Below are 17,591 nucleotides of genomic sequence, written 5' to 3' on the forward strand. Positions count from 1 at the left end.
AGGGCCTCCCTGACCAGAAGGGTGATGAAGCAGGAGGCAGAGGGCCCAGGTTCAAGATCAGGCCCTACTTCTTCTTGGCTACAGGGACTTGGGCAAGTCTCTTTAAGTCTCCTGAAAAGTGGGGGAATCCACCCACTGTGTGGCACTGCCTTGGGGTTAACAGGAGAGCACAGGAGGGGGCTGCCCATGGAGGCGGGATGCCTGGGCTACACTCGCCCGACCTTCTTCGTGTTCTAGAACCACCTATAGGCATGAAGTGCTGAGGGTCTTGGGCCAGACCTCCACAATCAGGCCCTGAGAAACTGATTTGGCTTCCTAGAATTGTATTCTTTGTCCCCCTCCCTCCCTCTGCCTTTAACCATCTCCTGTGGTGCTTTCCCTTCCAGACCCAGCTCAAGCCCCTCCTCCTCCAGGAAGCCTTCCACTTCCATCTCTCAGAGCACTGGCTCTCCAAGTCTGGTGTGGATTGTGTCCTGTCTGATGGTCTCGGGCTGGCCTCCCCTGCCCTGCCCCTGCCAAGTGTCCGTCACAAGGCTGGGCACACATAGCACCCACTGCTCCCTTGCTGGCTGGTTGGTGAGGGAGATGACAGAGAGCAGGATCCCGGGCCAGGAAAGGGAAACTCACCTGGTAGACAGAGACCCCCGCAGGGGTGCCTTCAAGCACCTCGGCCACAAAAGGCAGGTTCTGAAAGGTGGGGTCATTGTCATTGAGGTCCAAGAGGTTCACAAACACCGTGGCACTGCTGGTGGCTCTCAGAGGGGGTGTGCCACCTAGGGGGACCGGGGAGAGGAGAGGGAAAGAGGGGTGCAGGAGAAAAAGGGGGGTGGAGAAAGGCGATTCAGTGGCCCTCCATCCCAGGGGCCCCTTCACGAAGCAGCCTGGGCCTTGCACCCCCAGCTCCCTCTGCCCTCTGCGAGGCCTGGGTCACAACTGGGAAGTGGGTGTCACTCCACTCCTAGTCATCAAGACACAGCCCTCCTGGGTAGGCCCCGGGACGCCCAGAGGACATGCCACTGGGGGAGGTCCCCGGTTCACTGAGTGTCAGGGGCCACAGCCCAGGCGTGAGGGGCACGTACAGTCCGTGACAGAGACGATGATCCTGCGCATCAGCTCCGCCTCGTGGGGGTCGGGGTTCTCCCGGTCCAGCGTGACGTGGGTGGTGCGGATCTTGCCTGTGCTGCTGTTGAGGCGGTAGAACTTGTTGGGTGGCTGGATGCTGTACACCAGAGTGCCATTCTCCCCCAGGTCTGGGTCAATGGCCACCACCTGCCCGGGAGGAACCGACCCCCCCTCTGAGCCCAGGCCAGGGAGGGGGTCTCTGTGGCCCGGGCTGCCCGCCCAGGTTGTCTGAGCTCACACACTGGTCCCGGGCACCCCACTGTCTGGGAGCAGGAGGTATCCTCGCTCAAACTTGGGAAGTGGGTCTCCCTCCTGGCTTCAGCAGGGGGATCTCTGGGGGTTGGGAGGCAGGAGGTTCACAAGATGAACCAGCACTGGAAGTCCTGGGCTCCTTGGCTTCTCCATCCACAGTTTTGACTTTAGGTAAGTCCCTTTCCCCACTCAGGCCTCGGCTTCTGATCTGTAAAAGCAACACTTAGCACCTGATAGCATATAGGAGGCTCCCCGAACCTCATAGACGCCAGGCCTTCTCCACCTACTGTGTCAACAGTCTTACAAGGAGGACACCTATAATTAAGCCCATTTCACAGATGAGGCACAGTGAGTCTCCCAAAGTCTCCCAGCCAGGAAGTGGCTCTAGGGCTCTCCAGCAAGCAACACCGCCAGCATCCTTCCTTTCCAGACATGTGGGGTAACATGTTCATGGAGCTTTTTGGGGAGCAGGAGTCCCTGTAGCCCATGACCATGGAATTCTTCAGGGTAGGGGCTGGGAAGGGCTGGGGAGTCCAAATCCTTGGCTGATCTTTTGAAAGGATTTGAAACCCCAGATTTCGGGAACTGGGTTCCTCATCATCAAACCCTCTCTTCTTTCCTTTGGAGCTTTAGATTGTGAGGCAATTTGAAAAGAACTGGGCCTCTTGTGACACCAAGGATGACAGGGCATGGGAAGGGAGCCATGGATAAGTCCCCTGGTTTGGAGGGTGGGCCAGTCATGGGGCTGGGGATAGGGGAGGCTGGAGGAGGGAGAGGCCTGAGTTTCCCTGAAGGGGAACGCCATCCCCGAGAAGGGGGAGGGTCTCAGGACAGGGGCCCCAGACACTCTGGCCCGTTTAACTTTCCAGTCCCTTCCCATGAAAGGATCAACCTCAGCGCTGACCTAACCCAGAGCAACAAACCCTGCAGCCCATTCTCTCCCAGGTCCCCATGCCCACGAATCCCCTGCTCTGTAGGAACTTCTCTACCATCCACCTCCCACAAGGGGAAAGCAGAGCTCAGAGAGGCATGGGCCAGACTCAGTGTCAGACAGCACCAGCCCTGGAGCCGACTCAGTTCCCACCCTGGACAGCAGTGGCACCCACCCCTCAGCTCACCCCCAACCCTGGCTGCAGGGGCCACTGCAGCACCAGAGGTGGACAAGATCAATGCGGGGAGGTGACCGCAGTCCCGGGGCCGCATCAGGACGGTGTCATTCTTAACTCCAGAGCACGTGGCGATGACAGCCTGGCCTTGTCAGCTCCTTCATCTTACTTGATGTGGGGTCTTTTGTGCTTTGGCAGCAGAATCTGTCCCTCCTCTGGCTTAATCCTCAGCCGGCGTTGTCTCAGGGGCCATTAGACCAGAACAGACAGATGGGCTGGCCTGCTGAGGGTGCCCATCTGCCCCTGGGCCCCAGGGAGGCCAACGTTGGCGCTGAACCCCGAGCCACTCCGGGCCCCTCTTCTGCTTCAGAGAGTGGGACATGGCTCTACTCCCACCCCAGCTGCTCAGCCCATCTCCTCCCTTCCCAGCCTTGCTGTGCCAACGGGGATGGGGGAGGCCCCAGCTTTCCAGGCCTGAGGAGCCCTCACTGTGCTGCGGGCATGGCGCTCAGTTTCCCCGCCTCTATAATGGGGACCCAATCACCCCTGTATCGACAGCAGGGGACAAGGCTCTCCTGGTATCATTTCAGCCAGGCAAAGTCATCCCACTGATGGACAGAGGAGACCAGCAAGCCTTGTGTTTCTACAATGCTTCTCTCAAGTTAGAGGAGGGAGATAGTTTTTATCCCCATTTTTCTGGATAGGGAAACTGAGGTACAGAGCAGTTAAACCACCCGTTCCAGGGCAGCAGCCTGTTGCTGAATGCGCTGAGATACCTTCCACCACCCCTGAGTGCTGGGGTTGGGGTACCTTGGGCAGCTGCTTGCTTCCAAGTGACCATGGTTGGGGGTGGGCACTGACTCTTGGCCCCTTGGCCCACTCCCTGGTCATGGGATGGGGGCACAGCAGAAGGCGGTGGGCTGGGACCCCTCCTGCAAGCTCCCTGCTGGGCGATTGTATAGAATCTCACCACTTTCCCCTCATTATTTCCCATTTCATGCTCGTCATTTTTCTCCTGGCCTGACGGGGAATAATTCTCTCCTCTCCCCTCTCCTTTATTTTGCTGGAGGGCTTTGAAAGGCTCTAAATCAATGCCCATCAGCCAGGTCCTTGAAGGAGGCTGCAGGAGCGGGGAGGGAGATTTGGGCCAAAATCTCACTTGCAAACAGAGAACGGCCACTCTGCAAGCTCATGCCCGTGCGGGTGGACACCCGCGGTGCACATGTGCACACAGACACTTCCCTGGCCAGCTCCCGGTGCACATGAATATGGCACATGCTCGTCTGCACACATCTCTGAAAAAAATCACTGGAATCACCCTGCACTTCAGACACCAGGGGCAGTGGCCAGGGCCCCCTCTAGAGGGGCCCTTGGGAGAGTCCTTGGTCACACACCCTAGTCTGCCTCTGACAAGGAAGACTCAACCCCACCTGGTGGAGTGGAGAGCCAGGTAGGGTGGGGACGAAAGGCGAACAAGTCCATCAACAGCTCTCACTCACAAATACTGAACCCTTACAATGTGCCTGGCACTGTGCTAGGCACCGGGGCTCAACAGTGAACAAGACAGATGTGATTCCAGCAGCGGGGGCAGCTGATGGCAACAACAGCTGTCATTTGCTGACCACTCACCGTGTGCCTGCCGGTGTACTTTGTGTATTTTGGCTCATTAAGTATGACTACAACTCTACCAAGTAAAGAATTTATCCCCGTTTTCTACTTGAGAAGATGGGAGCACAGAGAGGTTAAGTAACTTGCCCAAGGTCACACAGCTGGTAAGTAGTATGGCTGGGATTAGAGCCCAGACATTTTGGTACCAGAGGCACCCACTTAATCACTGAGCTATACTGCCTCTTAATAAGCAACCTAACAAACAGATAAACACGGATTGTGTGGCCATCTCTGAAAGAAACGGAGTGCAGAGAGGTGGCATTTTGAGCTGGGACAGATGGAGGAGAATGAGCCAGCCACGGGAAGAGCAGGGGTGGGGAGTAGAGGAAGAAGAGCACCCTGGGGTGGGGCAGGAAGAGCTTGCGCAGAGGCTCCAAGGTGGGAGAGTTCAGCAGGTTCAGGAAACTGAAAGGTGTGTGTGTGTGTGTGTGTGTGTGTGTGTGTGTGCGCGTGTGCGTGTGTGTGTGTGTGTGTGTGTGGTGGGGGTGTGTGGTGGGTCTGAGAAGGGGGGTGGGAGATGAGTCAGCAGGTAGGCCAGTTTCTGTTCAAATATCACCCCCCCTTGATGTCACTTCTGGGTTAGCTGTTCCCTCCCTGAAGCCCACTTTTCTCACACCTCAGCCACAACCCCTACCTTACCCAGGGCCGTTGTGAGGCCTTAGAAGGCCCCAGGGGGCCCCCCTCAAAGGTATTACAATGTACCCATGTATATATGCATACATACATTTCACGGCTATAAAATCTGAAAGAATTTTTATGACTATTCCTTCTGAAATTATTTTGCTCTGACAAACTCAATTAATGTATGGGCTTCTTAATTTCTGGCATCCTGACAATCATCACACGTAACTGGGAATTCCAGAAAATCAAACCCACAATTTGTCCTCAAATGCAATGAAATTTTTACACACATTAAATAGCATAATTCCTAAGGTTGTCACAACATATTTGGCAGATGTTTAATATAACAAGCTTTAATTCTGATTCTGCTCTTTTCTTTTTGAAATTCTGAGTCATTAACATTTTTTTTTTTCAGGGCTCAAACACTACCATGAGTCACTGAAAAGCTGAAGTCCCCCATCCCTGTGGCTGCCCCAAGCTGGGGGAGGAACGGCCATGTCCACTCTATACTGAGGGGTGGGCTCACATGTCCATCTCCCCAGAGTTAAGGTGGGGCAGATCCTGTGGGCCAGGTAGGTCCAGTAAGGGCTCTGGCTTTTACACAGGGTAAGGTGGGAACCAGTGGTGGGTTTGAGCCTAGGAGTGACACGAAGCTCCCTGAAGGCAGAGAGGAAACTTGCTGCTTCCTGCACTCCTGCCAGGCACAGGGTCTGGCCCATAGTAGGTGCTCACTGAAGGTTTGTGGAGGTTTCCTGGAGAGTGAGGGGGCACTGGGCAGCAGGCCCCTGGCCCATTGTCCTTACCTGCTCATGGCTCAGAGGATGTGAGGAAAGGCTGGAGACCTGGAGAAGGCCACTGGGGACCTGATCTGGGAACTGCCCAAGGCCAAGTGCAGTCCCAGCCGGGCCGACCTACTTTTTGCCTGGCAGGTGGACTCTTTAATAATGGCACCCCTGGCTGCTGTTCCACGCAGCCGCATTCTCTCCTCAGTTCCCTCTGGAAGGAATTTCTCAGTCACGTAAAGTAAAGGTAAGAGTTGACCAGACAGATGTTCAGAGGTGGATATTCTGCCCCAGCTCTTGGAGTCTCTGGCTGGGGTTGTCCTAGTCTAGACCCCTAGTGTACATGAGGTGGCAGCAGAGAGTGCCCATCGGATCTGTAGCCCTAGAGAGCACAGAGGAAAGGGCCTAGGGGAGTGATCGCCAAATCTGGCTCTGAGCTGGAAGGACTCCCCCAGTCTGGGGCTTTGAGAAAACACAGATTCCAGATCCCTACCGCCCCCACCCCCCACCCTACAGGAATCCTTGCAAGGCGGGCCTGCCCATGAGTTGAGAGTCATTCGGATCTTGAACTTGTACAAAGGAAGACAGGACAGATGTGATGGTCATCTCTCTCTCTCTCTCTCTGTCCTTCCTTCCAGGTTGACATCCTCTCCCATCTAGAGCAGGTGGACCTTGTCACTACCGGCTGTGGTTGATGTGGCGTGGGGCAGGGAGGCTAGGCATCACCACCCCAAGGTTGCTTGCACTCAGTGTGGGGCAGCCTTCCTGGAGAGCTGCATATGAAAGTTACCATCCCTTCTCTCATCCCACCTGAGTTCTCCAGTTTTTCGGGACCTGGGCCACCTGTCAGAGCACCGCTGAGCCAACAGAGGGATAAAGGCCAGGTGGGACCTGGGTTTCAGTCCTGACACTATCTCTTACTATCTTACTAGCTCTGCGACCTTGGGCAAACCCCTCAAATGCTAACTCTCCACTTTCTCCATCATACTGTGGAAGCAAGGAACCCATCTGCCACGTGGGATCACCACAAGGATGAGAGAATTCATGAGACGTGCCCAGCACAGCATCTGGCATGTCCCAGCAGGGTTGCCGTAATCTGTCAGGTTCACATCTATCACAGGGCTGGCTGGTGTCTGTGGGGCCGGACATCTGGCGAGAAGCCCCCCTGAATGAGGTCAAATGGGGCACAAGTATGAGGGGGAAAAGAAAGCCTCACAAATGTGAATCCCAGAGCAGAGCGGATCGATGGGGTGCTCAAGCCTGGCTTTGCTCAGCTTCCTCAGGGCTCTGCTCTCCCTTCTGGACGCCCTGAGGTTTTTGGCTGGGTCTCCCCTCCCCCACCCTGAGTCACATTCCCTGCACGCAGCACACACAGGAGCCTGCGAAAACCTGGAACACCCCGTGCCAGAAAGTCCCTGAACTCTGAACCCCTTGCTGGGGCAGCCCTGGGTCAGCTGACCCAGGCCGATGGCTGCAGTGATGGAAGCGGTGAAGGCAGGCGCTGAGGGCAGAGCTGAAGCTTGTGCGATTTGAGGGGGGAACGGGAGGTTGGGGGCTCTCCTGAGGGGGTGGCCAGAGTCCTAGGGTCTCAGGGTAAGGGTGGCTACGAGCTGAACCAGCCCTAGCTCCTCTGGCACTGTCCTTGGGCTGCCTGTGCTCCTTTTGACAAAGCCTGGAGTCCACCGTCACTGAGGACTGTGTGAGGGCTTTCCCCCAACCTCTGACTGCCTTTCACCATGCAAGAGAGCTTCTGGAACTCTGCTCCTAGAGCTGGCTCCGAGGGAAACATTAAGTCCATCAGCACCACACTGGCAGGCCCACAGGGCTCCCGTGGGAATGGCAGACACCCCGCGAAGGGCCGCCTAGCAGCTCTGCCTCCCACCACCGCTTACCGTGGTCACGTCAGAGTCTGGAGGGGTCATCTCCACCAGGTTGATGTAGTAGGGAGCGTCCTTCCAGCTGGGGTGGTTGTCGTTGATGTCCAGGAGGGTGATGTTCACCTGCAAAGCCACAAGGGGCGCTGTGGGACGCACCTAGCTGAGCTGTGCGAGGACAATGCCCACGCTGGGGGACACACTCAGATGCCTATGGGGCACCTTGGCATTAACTCCCCAGGTCCACCCACTTTGGGGGCCTCGGGGCAGGGCCTGGGCTTTCAAGGACAGGAGGGAGCCAAGACCCTTCAGAGGGTTTAGGTGCTGTCCCATTAGGAGGCAGAGGAATGGATGAGATGACCCCTGAAATCGTTCCTGTGACTTGGGACTCGTTCTGTCCACCCCTAGTCTTGGCTGAAGGTGACCGACAGCATGGGGGAGGTTTGGGGTGGGGAACCTGATAGAATCCCTAGAGCTTCCCCCGTCAGTCTCAGCTACCAGCCAAGCAATTTCCCTGCTCACCTGCCACCCAGGTAAATTATTTATAGAGCTCTGAGTCTTATTAGCAGGGGCTTCCCGTGACTGAATAGGGCACTGGGGATTTTTCGGCCAAGTGCCTGGCCGAGTGATAGCAGCCCCAGCTCCTCTGGCTGGGTAAGGATGGGGGCTAAAGGAGAGGTCAGGAGAGGGCTCCAGACGGAGAGCAAATGAGGAAAAGGAGGGGAGTGGCTGGAGTGACCTGTCAGCTGCTCTTCCTGCGTCCTCGCCCACAGAGGGAGTGTCTCACTCCCCCATCCTCTTCTGCAACTAGGAGCTCAGTCAGGATCCTCGAATGGCTTTCCTCTAGCTTCCTACTCTCGGAGGCACCAAGGCCTTGGATGGGGCTCTGGGCCTTCCTGGGTCCTACTTGCTCATGGCAGGGAAACCTAGGCATCATTTCTCATCATTTCTTGCAAACCTAGGCTGCAAATGTAGGGGTGGGGTGGTAACAGGCCCCCAGGAACCCTCCAGGGCCCTGCTTCCTGCTCTGAGCCACTCTTCTGGCAGGAATACCTGCTCTTGCTTCTTGGCAGGTGCCAAGGCAGGCAGGGAACTATGGGGCTCATGCCTTCTTCCCAGCTGGTCTTTGGGGGCAGGAGAGAGAGTATTTGCTCCTCCGGAATGCCCCCATGTCCCAGGTGGGAATGCCTTTTTTTTTTTTTTTTTTGGCCGCGCTGTGTGGCTTGCAGGATCTTTCCTCACCAGGGATCAAACCCGTGCCCCCTGCAGTGGAAGCACGGCGTCCTAACTATTGGACCGTCAGGGAATTCCTGGGAATGCCTTTCTTCCCATAGCTGTGGAGGCCCCAGGGCTGACCTTGGCTGACAATGAATTGGTACCTGCTACCCTCCCTCCACTCCCACAAGGCCTCACACTGCCTCAGGACACAAGCACCCAGGGGCCTAAGTGGTGCAAGCTGAAGATGAGCTGGGGGCAGCAGCCTGGCTGGCAAGTGGGGAGCTGGGGCCAGGGGAGGGCCAGGCACTCACAGTGGCGATGCCGGTTTTCTGGTTGTGGCCCACGCCCCCGTCCACTGCCCGTACGATGAGGATGTACTCAGACTTGGTTTCACGGTCCAGCAGGGAGGTGGTGGTAATTTCACCTGCAGGAGAGAGGGGTGCGTGAGAGAGGGTTTGGGTGGGCCAGGGAGGGATTGGGGAAGGAGGGAAAGAGCAAGTGTGCAAAAGAGAGACGCTTGCAAGATCCAGTGACCTGGCCGCACATGTGTGAATGTACAGGTGTGCATGGGGGGTGGTGAGATGGTGCTCACAGGAGAGAGGGCATAGCACCCATGCCTTGGGAACCCGAATCCCAGAGCTGGGCAATATAACCCCGTGGGGAGGAGGTATTTTCAGATGTGGGAAAATCTAGGTTGATTATGGAGTTAGGGGCTGGAAAACAGGGCAGAAGGGACATTTGGCCTCAAGCTCAGTCACAAACGACCTCTCACTTAGACTGCTGACATTACCTCACTGGCTTTATCAATTGGAACTAATTACTTAAATCCCCTGTGCTTCAGTTTCCTCATCTGGTTAAAAAGGAACAATAATGGGGCCTACCTCATAGGGCTGTTATGGGATTAATTCACCTAGTTTAGTTCTAAAGCTTAGAGCAGCACCTGGCACTGTTTATCCACATGGTCACAGAAATACAGCAACAGGACTGAAACACACCAAGTGCTTCACGCGTGTTCCAACTTGTGGCTCATTCTAGATAGCTCAACCTATAGTGCACTGAGATTTAACAGTTATAAAATAATTTCCTTAATTACCTTGTACGTGACACAATTATAATGCCTTGAATTTTTTTAGTGTATAAACAAGTTATTCTATTAAATATAAACATTTAAAATAGACCATAATCTTTGTCAGCCTGTTTTGGGCTTTTCTTTGTATTTTGGTGTAATTAAAATGTGGAAGTCACCTGGCAGTGGTGTGACGGTAAATGTTTGACAACTGGCTCCCCAAATGAACAAAAAATGGTATTTGCCGATTTCCATAGTTATAAATATTCCCACCAGGGCCCATTTTAAGCTGCCCACTTGATGGCATTGAACCTGGAGTTGGGAAGAGATGTATACAGTTGGCTCTCGCGAGCAGGTGTGAGCCAGCACAAGCCAGCTTCAGTACAGTACAGTAGCCAGGTCATCTACCATCGCCCGTGGGCCACGGGAAAGAGCCGATGCTTTGAGGACAGTGAAGCCCAGATCTGAATTCTGATCATGGCCCTTTCCAGATGCCTGGCCTTGGAAAAGTCACTTAATTTCTTTGAGCCTCAGTTTTCTCATCTGTAAAAGAGAGATCAGTATGCTTTCAAATCAGAGCTTTGGAAGGATTAAATAACTCTAGGTGAAGTTCCCAACACTCAGAAAATGCTCATTTCCTTCCAAAGGACAGTGAGGGTTCTCCAAGGGCAGGGACTGTGTGCTATGCCCCTTGCCTGAGCTGTGTGACCTGGGGCAGGTTACTTAAATTCTTTGTGCTTGATTTATTCTACCATAAAATAAGGGAGCGGGGCCAGTGGTCCCTAGGACTCTTTCACTCTCACATTTCCCTTCCTGCCATGCTGGCCTGTCTCTGGCCTGTGCAGGGCTGAGAAGGGAGCTGGGGGTGGTGCTAAAGCCAGGAACAAAAGCCTGGCAAAGGTCTGCCCACCGAGCCACGCTCCTTGCTGGGGTGGTATCAGTTAATTGGCAGCGTGAGGAAGAAATTAAGCTCTAAAAAGTTTTAAACATGAACTTGTTGGCATGATAGATGGCTCCTCCTGTCTGGGAAATTAGATCCAATTAAGGCTACCTTTGTGGAGCAGGCCTGGCTAATTTGACCAAGTTGCTCAGAGGAAAATGCTTACACCTTTGGAGCTGAAGGAGCCGTGTTAAGGCAGCAGGAAAATGTCCATGTCATTATTAAAGGCCCCGGGGTGGAGATGGAGTCCCTGACTGGGAAGGCTGGGTAGGTGCTGAAAGGTCAGTGTGCCCGCCATTGTATCTGGGGGTGGCACGCGGCTCTACACGGCTTTATAGAAAGGAGCGTTGAAAGTGTGGGCTCTGGAGTTGGAAGTTCAGGCTCTGCGAGTCCTCAGTCAAGTGACTTTAACCTCTCCTACGCTTCAGTTTCCTTGTATGGAAAATGGGGATGCTGTGAGGCTAGTACCTGCCTCGGAGTCGCGGCGATGCTGGTCAGAGCACTTAGAACAGTGCTGAGCACGCAGTTAATATTCGTTAACGATATTCCTCTGAGCTCCCTAGAAACACTGGCTCGCTGAGGGTGGAGGCTCCTGAGAGCAGGGAGGGAGGCACCTGTTTTGTCAGAGGTGGAAAGGGAGGCTCAGGATAGCCCTGGGTGTGTTCAGTCTTTGTACACGTCAGCACCAGCCATCTGTTCCCCAAGCTTCCAGGAAAGGGGACGAAAGAGAGATTGAAGGCAGACTTTGAGCAGGGAGGCATGAATAACAGGAAGACTCGATGCCCTGCTGGGCCACCGATCACCTGTGGCAGGGATGGCCAGTGTTCGTCAGATTCGTGCTCCCCTCCCAGGCCAGAATGATTGCTGGGGAGGGGCTGCCAGGCCAGGGACTATGATGTTCCCCAAGCCTTCTTTGCATCTAGGCAGGGCCATTGCTTGGTTCTGGCCAACAGGATGTGGGCACAAGTGATGTATGTTACCTCCAGGTCTGACCCATAAACATCTCCTTGCACAAGACCCCATATTCCCTTTTCCTTTCTGCAGTGACCTTGGAGCCACAACATGGAAGGGGCCTGGGTCCCAGAATCACCATGTGGAAGACTGTCCCCTGAACACAGCATTGGACTGCTGTGTAAGTTAGAATTTCTATGGTGTTAAGCCACTGAGGTTTCAGGGTTTGCCTGTTTGGCATCTACAAGTTCCCTTACCTAATACACAAGTGGGTACTTGGAAGTGGGGAGCCTTGCATGCCCACTAAGCTGACTTGGAACCCCGTGAGGGTGAGACCATGTCTTATTCCATCCTGTTCCCCAGCATAGCACCTGGAGGAGAGCAGGCCCCCACTAATATCTGAATGAAGGTATGAATGAATATCGGGGGCCTCTCATTCCTTCCCAGCTTCTTTTAGAAGGCTGGGTTCTCTTATTTCTTTTTTCTGAGCCCCTTCCCTCCCTGCCTCAAGGAGGAGAGAAAGCTAGAGGGAGGCATATGGAGAAATGAGGAAGAAAGGAGAGTTACATGGGCTGAACAGGGAGCTGGGGATGGGGGCCCCAGGGTGAAAAGACCAAAGAAAATAATGGTAATAACCTAACTTCGTCAGCACTTACTACGTGCCAGGGACTACTCTGAGTTCTCTATAATGACTCACTGAATTCACACAACAGCCCTGATATGCGCGCATCCTCTGTAGGTGGGGAACTGAGGCACACACCATGTTAGGAAGAGGAGCCAGGATTCAAGAATGAGGTCTGCAGCTGAGGAGGGGAGACACTTAGGCTTGAAGAAAGGTGTCCCTGAAGAGCAGTGGGTTAGCCAGATATTTGTAAAATGGAACATATTTTAAACATAACAGGGCTCTTCATCACTGAAAGACATTCTCTGGTGAATGAATGAATGTTGTGATTTTTTTGGGGGGGTAAGATCAGTCATCTCACACAAATGCATATTTCAGGGATAAAACCAGGTGCTCAAAGCTGATTTGCTCAGAAACACGGGCCTCCCGTGAAAGGGAGAAGACCCCGGCCCAGAGGCCGGTCCCCAGGCTGAGTACGGAGCGTCAGCCTGAGGTGCAGAGGACAAGGGCCGCAGGGGGCTCACCTGAGCGGGCGTTGATCCGAAACCGGGAGGAGCCCTCCAAGGAGTAGATGATGGACTCCTGACCATACTCTCGGGAGCGGTCCAGGTCCGTGGCGTTCAGGAAGAGCACCGTGGCTCCTTCCGGGAGACAAAAGGAGTGGGGTGCTGCTCACCGTGGGCTCACAGCCCCAGGCTCTGGGGGCACGACAGGGGCACAGGCCCAAGGGGAAGGAGCCCTCAGGAGGCAGGAAGCCTGCCGCTGGGGAGACCCAGGGATGAGAGCGGGCTCATCCGCCTGTTCCTGTGGCCCAGGTTCCCGGGCTGTGTGGGGACAAGGCTCCGTGGGAGGGGGTGGAGGCTGGGCTGGATCCGGTCCTCCCCCTCCGTCCCCGACTCACTCCTGGCCCGGCCTCAGAGAGTGCACCACTGCCCCACCCCATCCCTCCCTGCCTGGTCACCATATTAAATATGCTCAGATTGACCAGCTTTGACTTTGACTCAAAAACAAATGAAGCTCCATATTAAATTAAATTATTCTACATTTATTGTATTCAATTTTGGTCTTATTTTATCTTGATCACAAGGAGAACTTATAAGGGTTTTTATTTTCTCTTTAATGTCCAGTTAAGGCCCTCACCTTCATTTCCATCTCTGTGAAATCCTGGGTCAGGGGACCAGCCTTGCCAGCTGCCTGGCCAGACTCTGAGGGCAGTCTGTCTTGTAGCTGTGCCTGCAAAGGCATTCAGCCCCCGCCTGCCACCCAGCTGCCAGCTCTGGCAGGGTGGCGAGGAGGGTCAGTGTGTGGCCTTCTAGAGTCACCACACCCAGGCTGGAGTCTGGTAGCACCTCTGGCAATTGCCTTAACTTGTCTGAGCCTTAGCTTCTTCCTCTGTAAAGTGGGTCTAACTATAAAGCCCAACTTGTGGGGTTGTTGGCGAGGATCCCAAAGGATAAAACATGCGGGGCACAGGCCTGGCCCACGGTAGCTCCCACTGAACTGCAGACCATGGTTACTATTATGCTGATGAATCAATAGTCCCAGGGGGCATGAGGGGCCAGGCAGGGGGCTGTGGACAATCAGGTCATTCTGGGCCCCTCCAGGTAGCCGTGGGGCCTCTGATCTGACTCTCAGTCCTGTCCTGAGCAGGACAGGTACCTTTGCCCCGACACACTCCTTTATCCCAGCATACTCAACTTGGAAGAGGATTAAGTGCCATGATGAAGGTCTCTCCTTGTCAGAGTCTCTGGGGATGATGGGGAGTGCAGGAGGCTGCTTCAGAGTGATATTCCCCAGGGGATGCCTGAGACTGGGATGGGTAAGGGTGGGCTGGGCACAGTCTGGCACCTGCCCAGCAAATCATCAGATACCAGGAAGGTACCTGAAGGTTCTCTTTAGAAGGCCCTGTGATGCCAGGGAAGGTTACCTCTGATTCCACCATCCCTGATTCCTCCAGCTGCTGCAGCAATTCCTGATATGAGAGTTTCCCCCACAGAACGTCCACTCTGGGTGTAAGGGTGAAGCTTCCGGCCTGCCCTGAGGACACAGCAGGTCCCCTGGAACCTGACTGTGGAGCTGGTGGCCCTGGGTCTGCAAGCTGGGCCCTGGCACTTGAGACAGCCCAGGGAGGAGCCTCCCATTCTCGTCCTCACCTAGGAACACATGCCATCCTCCAAGGTGACCCCTTCGGCCATTATGGGCCCTGGGACCGGCCTCACAGCCCTGTAAACTCAGAACTATCTGCATACTCTTCTTTAACCCAGGTCGCTGAATTAATCATTAGTCATTATTCTCTTCCCTGCAGGAAAACTAGCTGCAGGGGAGCAGGGACCAAGTGCCTAGCCGAGCACCTGCACACAGTAGGTGCTCTGTAAAGAACTGTGGGCTGGCAGACAACTGGACATCTCCAGAGGTTCCACTTGTCATGGGAAACACAGGGAAGGCACGGGCCTCTGGCGTTCGTGTGCAAGGTCAGGTTTTCATGCCGTCGGCGCCATGCCTGCTGGCCTCCCGCCTTCGTGCCTCCCCAGCCCAGGCCATACCTGCCATGATGTTCTCCACCACGGATACGAAGTAGGCAGGCTTGCTGAAGGTGGGAGGGTTGTCATTCTCATCCTGGAACAGAAGAGAGACACGTTGCAGGAGCCAGGGAGGCATTCGGGGCTGCTCAGCATCGCAGGCTGGCACCGAGGAGCTCTGGCTTCAATGTCTAACCAGAGCCAGGTGGGGTGTCACAGGGTGGCCAGGTGGCCCCCTAGCTGGGCTACAGTTCAAGGTGGCAGGATAGGCCTTGGGGAAACATGTGGGGTCAGGAAGGGACAGTGATGGCCAGAGAGATGGAGAATGAAGGCAGCGGCTGGGACTGCCCGGGACCCCCAGCTCCCCTGGCTCTCCCTGCCGGTCTCCCGGCTGAGCTCCGAGGTCCCTCCAGTTCTCGCACCCACACCCGGACCTTCCCATCCAGCTCCGCCAAGGTGGCAGTGGAAGGTTCTAGGAACCCTCGTATCAACATTCTGCCTTCTAGAAACGAAGGGAGAAAGGAGTACCTGAATCCTGAAGTATGCAGTGGCAGGCAGGGGCAGGTGGCTCCCAGAGCCTGAATTCTAGACCCTTCTGCACACACACAAGAACAGCAGCTCCTCCACCCGCCTGGGCAAACCCGGCCCGCCACCACCAGCTGCGGCTCTAGAGCAGTCCCTCCTCTGGCCCAGCCCTCACCAGTGGCCAGGGGATGCTGCTGGGCCCACGGGCTGAGCCAGCAGGGTGGGCCCGGGATGCAGCCTCCGCCTGCTCCTGCAGCTCCTCCACAATCGGGAGACTCTCCTACCCTTTAAGACTCCCTCGCCCTCGCCAACTGTTTTTGCAGTCACTCCGCAAGAGTTCCTCCCTGCTCCCCTCCCGGAGGAAGCCTCGCTGGCCCACCTGACTCAGCACCTCCTCCCCTTTCCCCAAAAGCCCAGCACGGAGCTCAGAGGTCAGACTGGGTCGCAGCCCCCGGGGGAGTCTGTAGGCCTCAGTTCTCAGCCATGCAGGCTCCCAGGGCCTCCCTCCCCCAAGCGCTGGGGGCCCTCTGAGAGGAAAGCTCCCGTAGCGAGTCACTCCTGGCTGAGCACATATGAAGAAGGAGGCGGCCTGAACACAACCTTGTAAATCAACTATACTTCAGTAAAACGAATTTAAACAAAATTTAAAGGAGAAGGAGGTGGCCCGGTATCAGGCTGTCCACCCCGTGGGACTTTAGAGAATCCCATCGTGCCGGGACTGTGGGTGGAGGAAAGCTCTTCTTCCCCAATCTGGCCCCTGGCTCTGGACCAAACACTGGTTCCCGCTAACCTGCCCCTCTCTCCAGCCCCCGAGAACTGGCAGTGAGAGGCCCCACCCCGTGTCTGATGCCCCAGCAGCGCGCCTGGGCATCCCCGGTGTGGGCACGAGTGCCTCATACACGTATATATTTAAGCCTTCTGCTTGGCTGCACGGAACGGCGCGGAGAATGTCAGTGACAGAGCGTGAGGCAGAAACTTATTAGCGGTGATATTTCCCTGGATCCTGGCGCTGCATTCACTATTAGTTCTAATTCAGTGGCTCCCTCTACAAAAGCTTATTGTCCCCTAATGGGAAATCTACAAACTGAGTTTGACTTCTTTATTAAAAACCAACAAGCAGTGGATGAGAAGGAATCACCTGGCTCTGCTGGCCCACACCCTCCTTCCATAGCCCTGTCGCCTCGATCTGCACCCCCCCACCCACCCCCCACCCCGCAACCTGTGCAGTAAGTGCTGCCGTCACCTCCTTCATCTCTGCTGGGGCTTTTTCTTTTCTTTTTTTTCAGTTGAGAGAAGATCCGTTTGGTGGAGGGAGGAGGCAGCTCAGCCAAGTGACAGCTACTTAAAAATCACCCACATGCAAAACCAACCCGGAGGCAGTGACCTTTTCAAGTGTGGTCCTTAGACACAAGTGACTACACCATCCCAAAACTCTGCTCAAGAGGTGATGTTCACTCACAGTCAAGGTGGCACCTGTCTTTGTTGCCAGATCCGCCCTGCTGCCACGGGCAAGGGCAGACCTGGAAGGGAAGTGCAGGGTTCCTGCTGACCCGCATGACAGCTTCGAGGAAATCTGAAAACGGCGCCCCTTCCGTGGGGCTGAGGTGGCTCCAGGCCAGGGCACATGCTGGCTTGCTGAGAGGGGAGCGAGGTGGACTCCTGCTCCCACCTGCCTCTGGACATGGAGCCCCCGCTCCCCGGTATCAGGGAGGGAGGCTGAGGCTGAGGCTGCTGGTAACTCTTTTATTCACAGCGGATAAAAGGTTAGTTCTGTCCCTGGGCCATCCACTTCCTGCTCTGGCTACATGTGAGGGGTTGAGGCAAAAAGAGAAAGAGGCCCTCCCCAGGTCCCTTCCTTAAGTGACCACAGGTTGGGACGTGGGCTGGGGTTTGGGGCAGTCCCTGGGTTTCAAGATACCATGAGGCCGGAACTTTGAAGGCCTTGCTACTCAAAGTGTGGTCCCCTGACCAGAAGCATCAACGTCTCCTGGGAGCATGTTAGAAATGCAGAGCTTCAGCTCTTTCCCCAGATGCACTAAATAAGAATTTGTATTTAAAGAAGATGCCCAGAGAATCCATGTGAACTTTGAGGCACACTGGTCTCAGTCACATGAAGATTGGGATATCCAAGCATCCAAACCTCCAAGCCTAGGGCTGGGTGGAAAGAACGTGAACCTAGGAGTCAGACAGGTCAGGATTCAAATCCTAGCTTATTAGGATTGGAAGTAAATTCAAATGCCACTTACTAGCCAGAAAGTGAGGAAGGCACTGGTGACCTTGTACCACCTATGTTCCCTCCCTGAGCTTCATTTGCTGAATGGGATT

At 55.1% G+C, this 17,591-nt stretch overlaps 1 protein-coding gene across 2 annotated transcripts in view; it reads right to left on the reverse strand.

Moving 5' to 3' along the window:
- CDH23 (cadherin related 23) overlaps positions 1-17,591 on the reverse strand; it is a 399,895-nt gene that overhangs the window by 106,031 nt on the left and 276,273 nt on the right. For both annotated transcript variants that reach the window (XM_036828302.1, XM_036828301.1), the window contains 6 exons: positions 14,766-14,838; positions 12,747-12,863; positions 8,955-9,067; positions 7,444-7,551; positions 1,080-1,269; positions 628-773 (listed from right to left, as the gene is read on the reverse strand). In XM_036828302.1, the coding sequence (XP_036684197.1) occupies positions 628-773; positions 1,080-1,269; positions 7,444-7,551; positions 8,955-9,067; positions 12,747-12,863; positions 14,766-14,838 (747 nt within the window). The remainder of the gene's footprint in view (positions 1-627; positions 774-1,079; positions 1,270-7,443; positions 7,552-8,954; positions 9,068-12,746; positions 12,864-14,765; positions 14,839-17,591) is intronic.

Source organism: Balaenoptera musculus, chromosome 16 (genome assembly GCF_009873245.2).
Source record: "Balaenoptera musculus isolate JJ_BM4_2016_0621 chromosome 16, mBalMus1.pri.v3, whole genome shotgun sequence".
Classification (NCBI taxonomy): domain Eukaryota; kingdom Metazoa; phylum Chordata; class Mammalia; order Artiodactyla; family Balaenopteridae; genus Balaenoptera; species Balaenoptera musculus.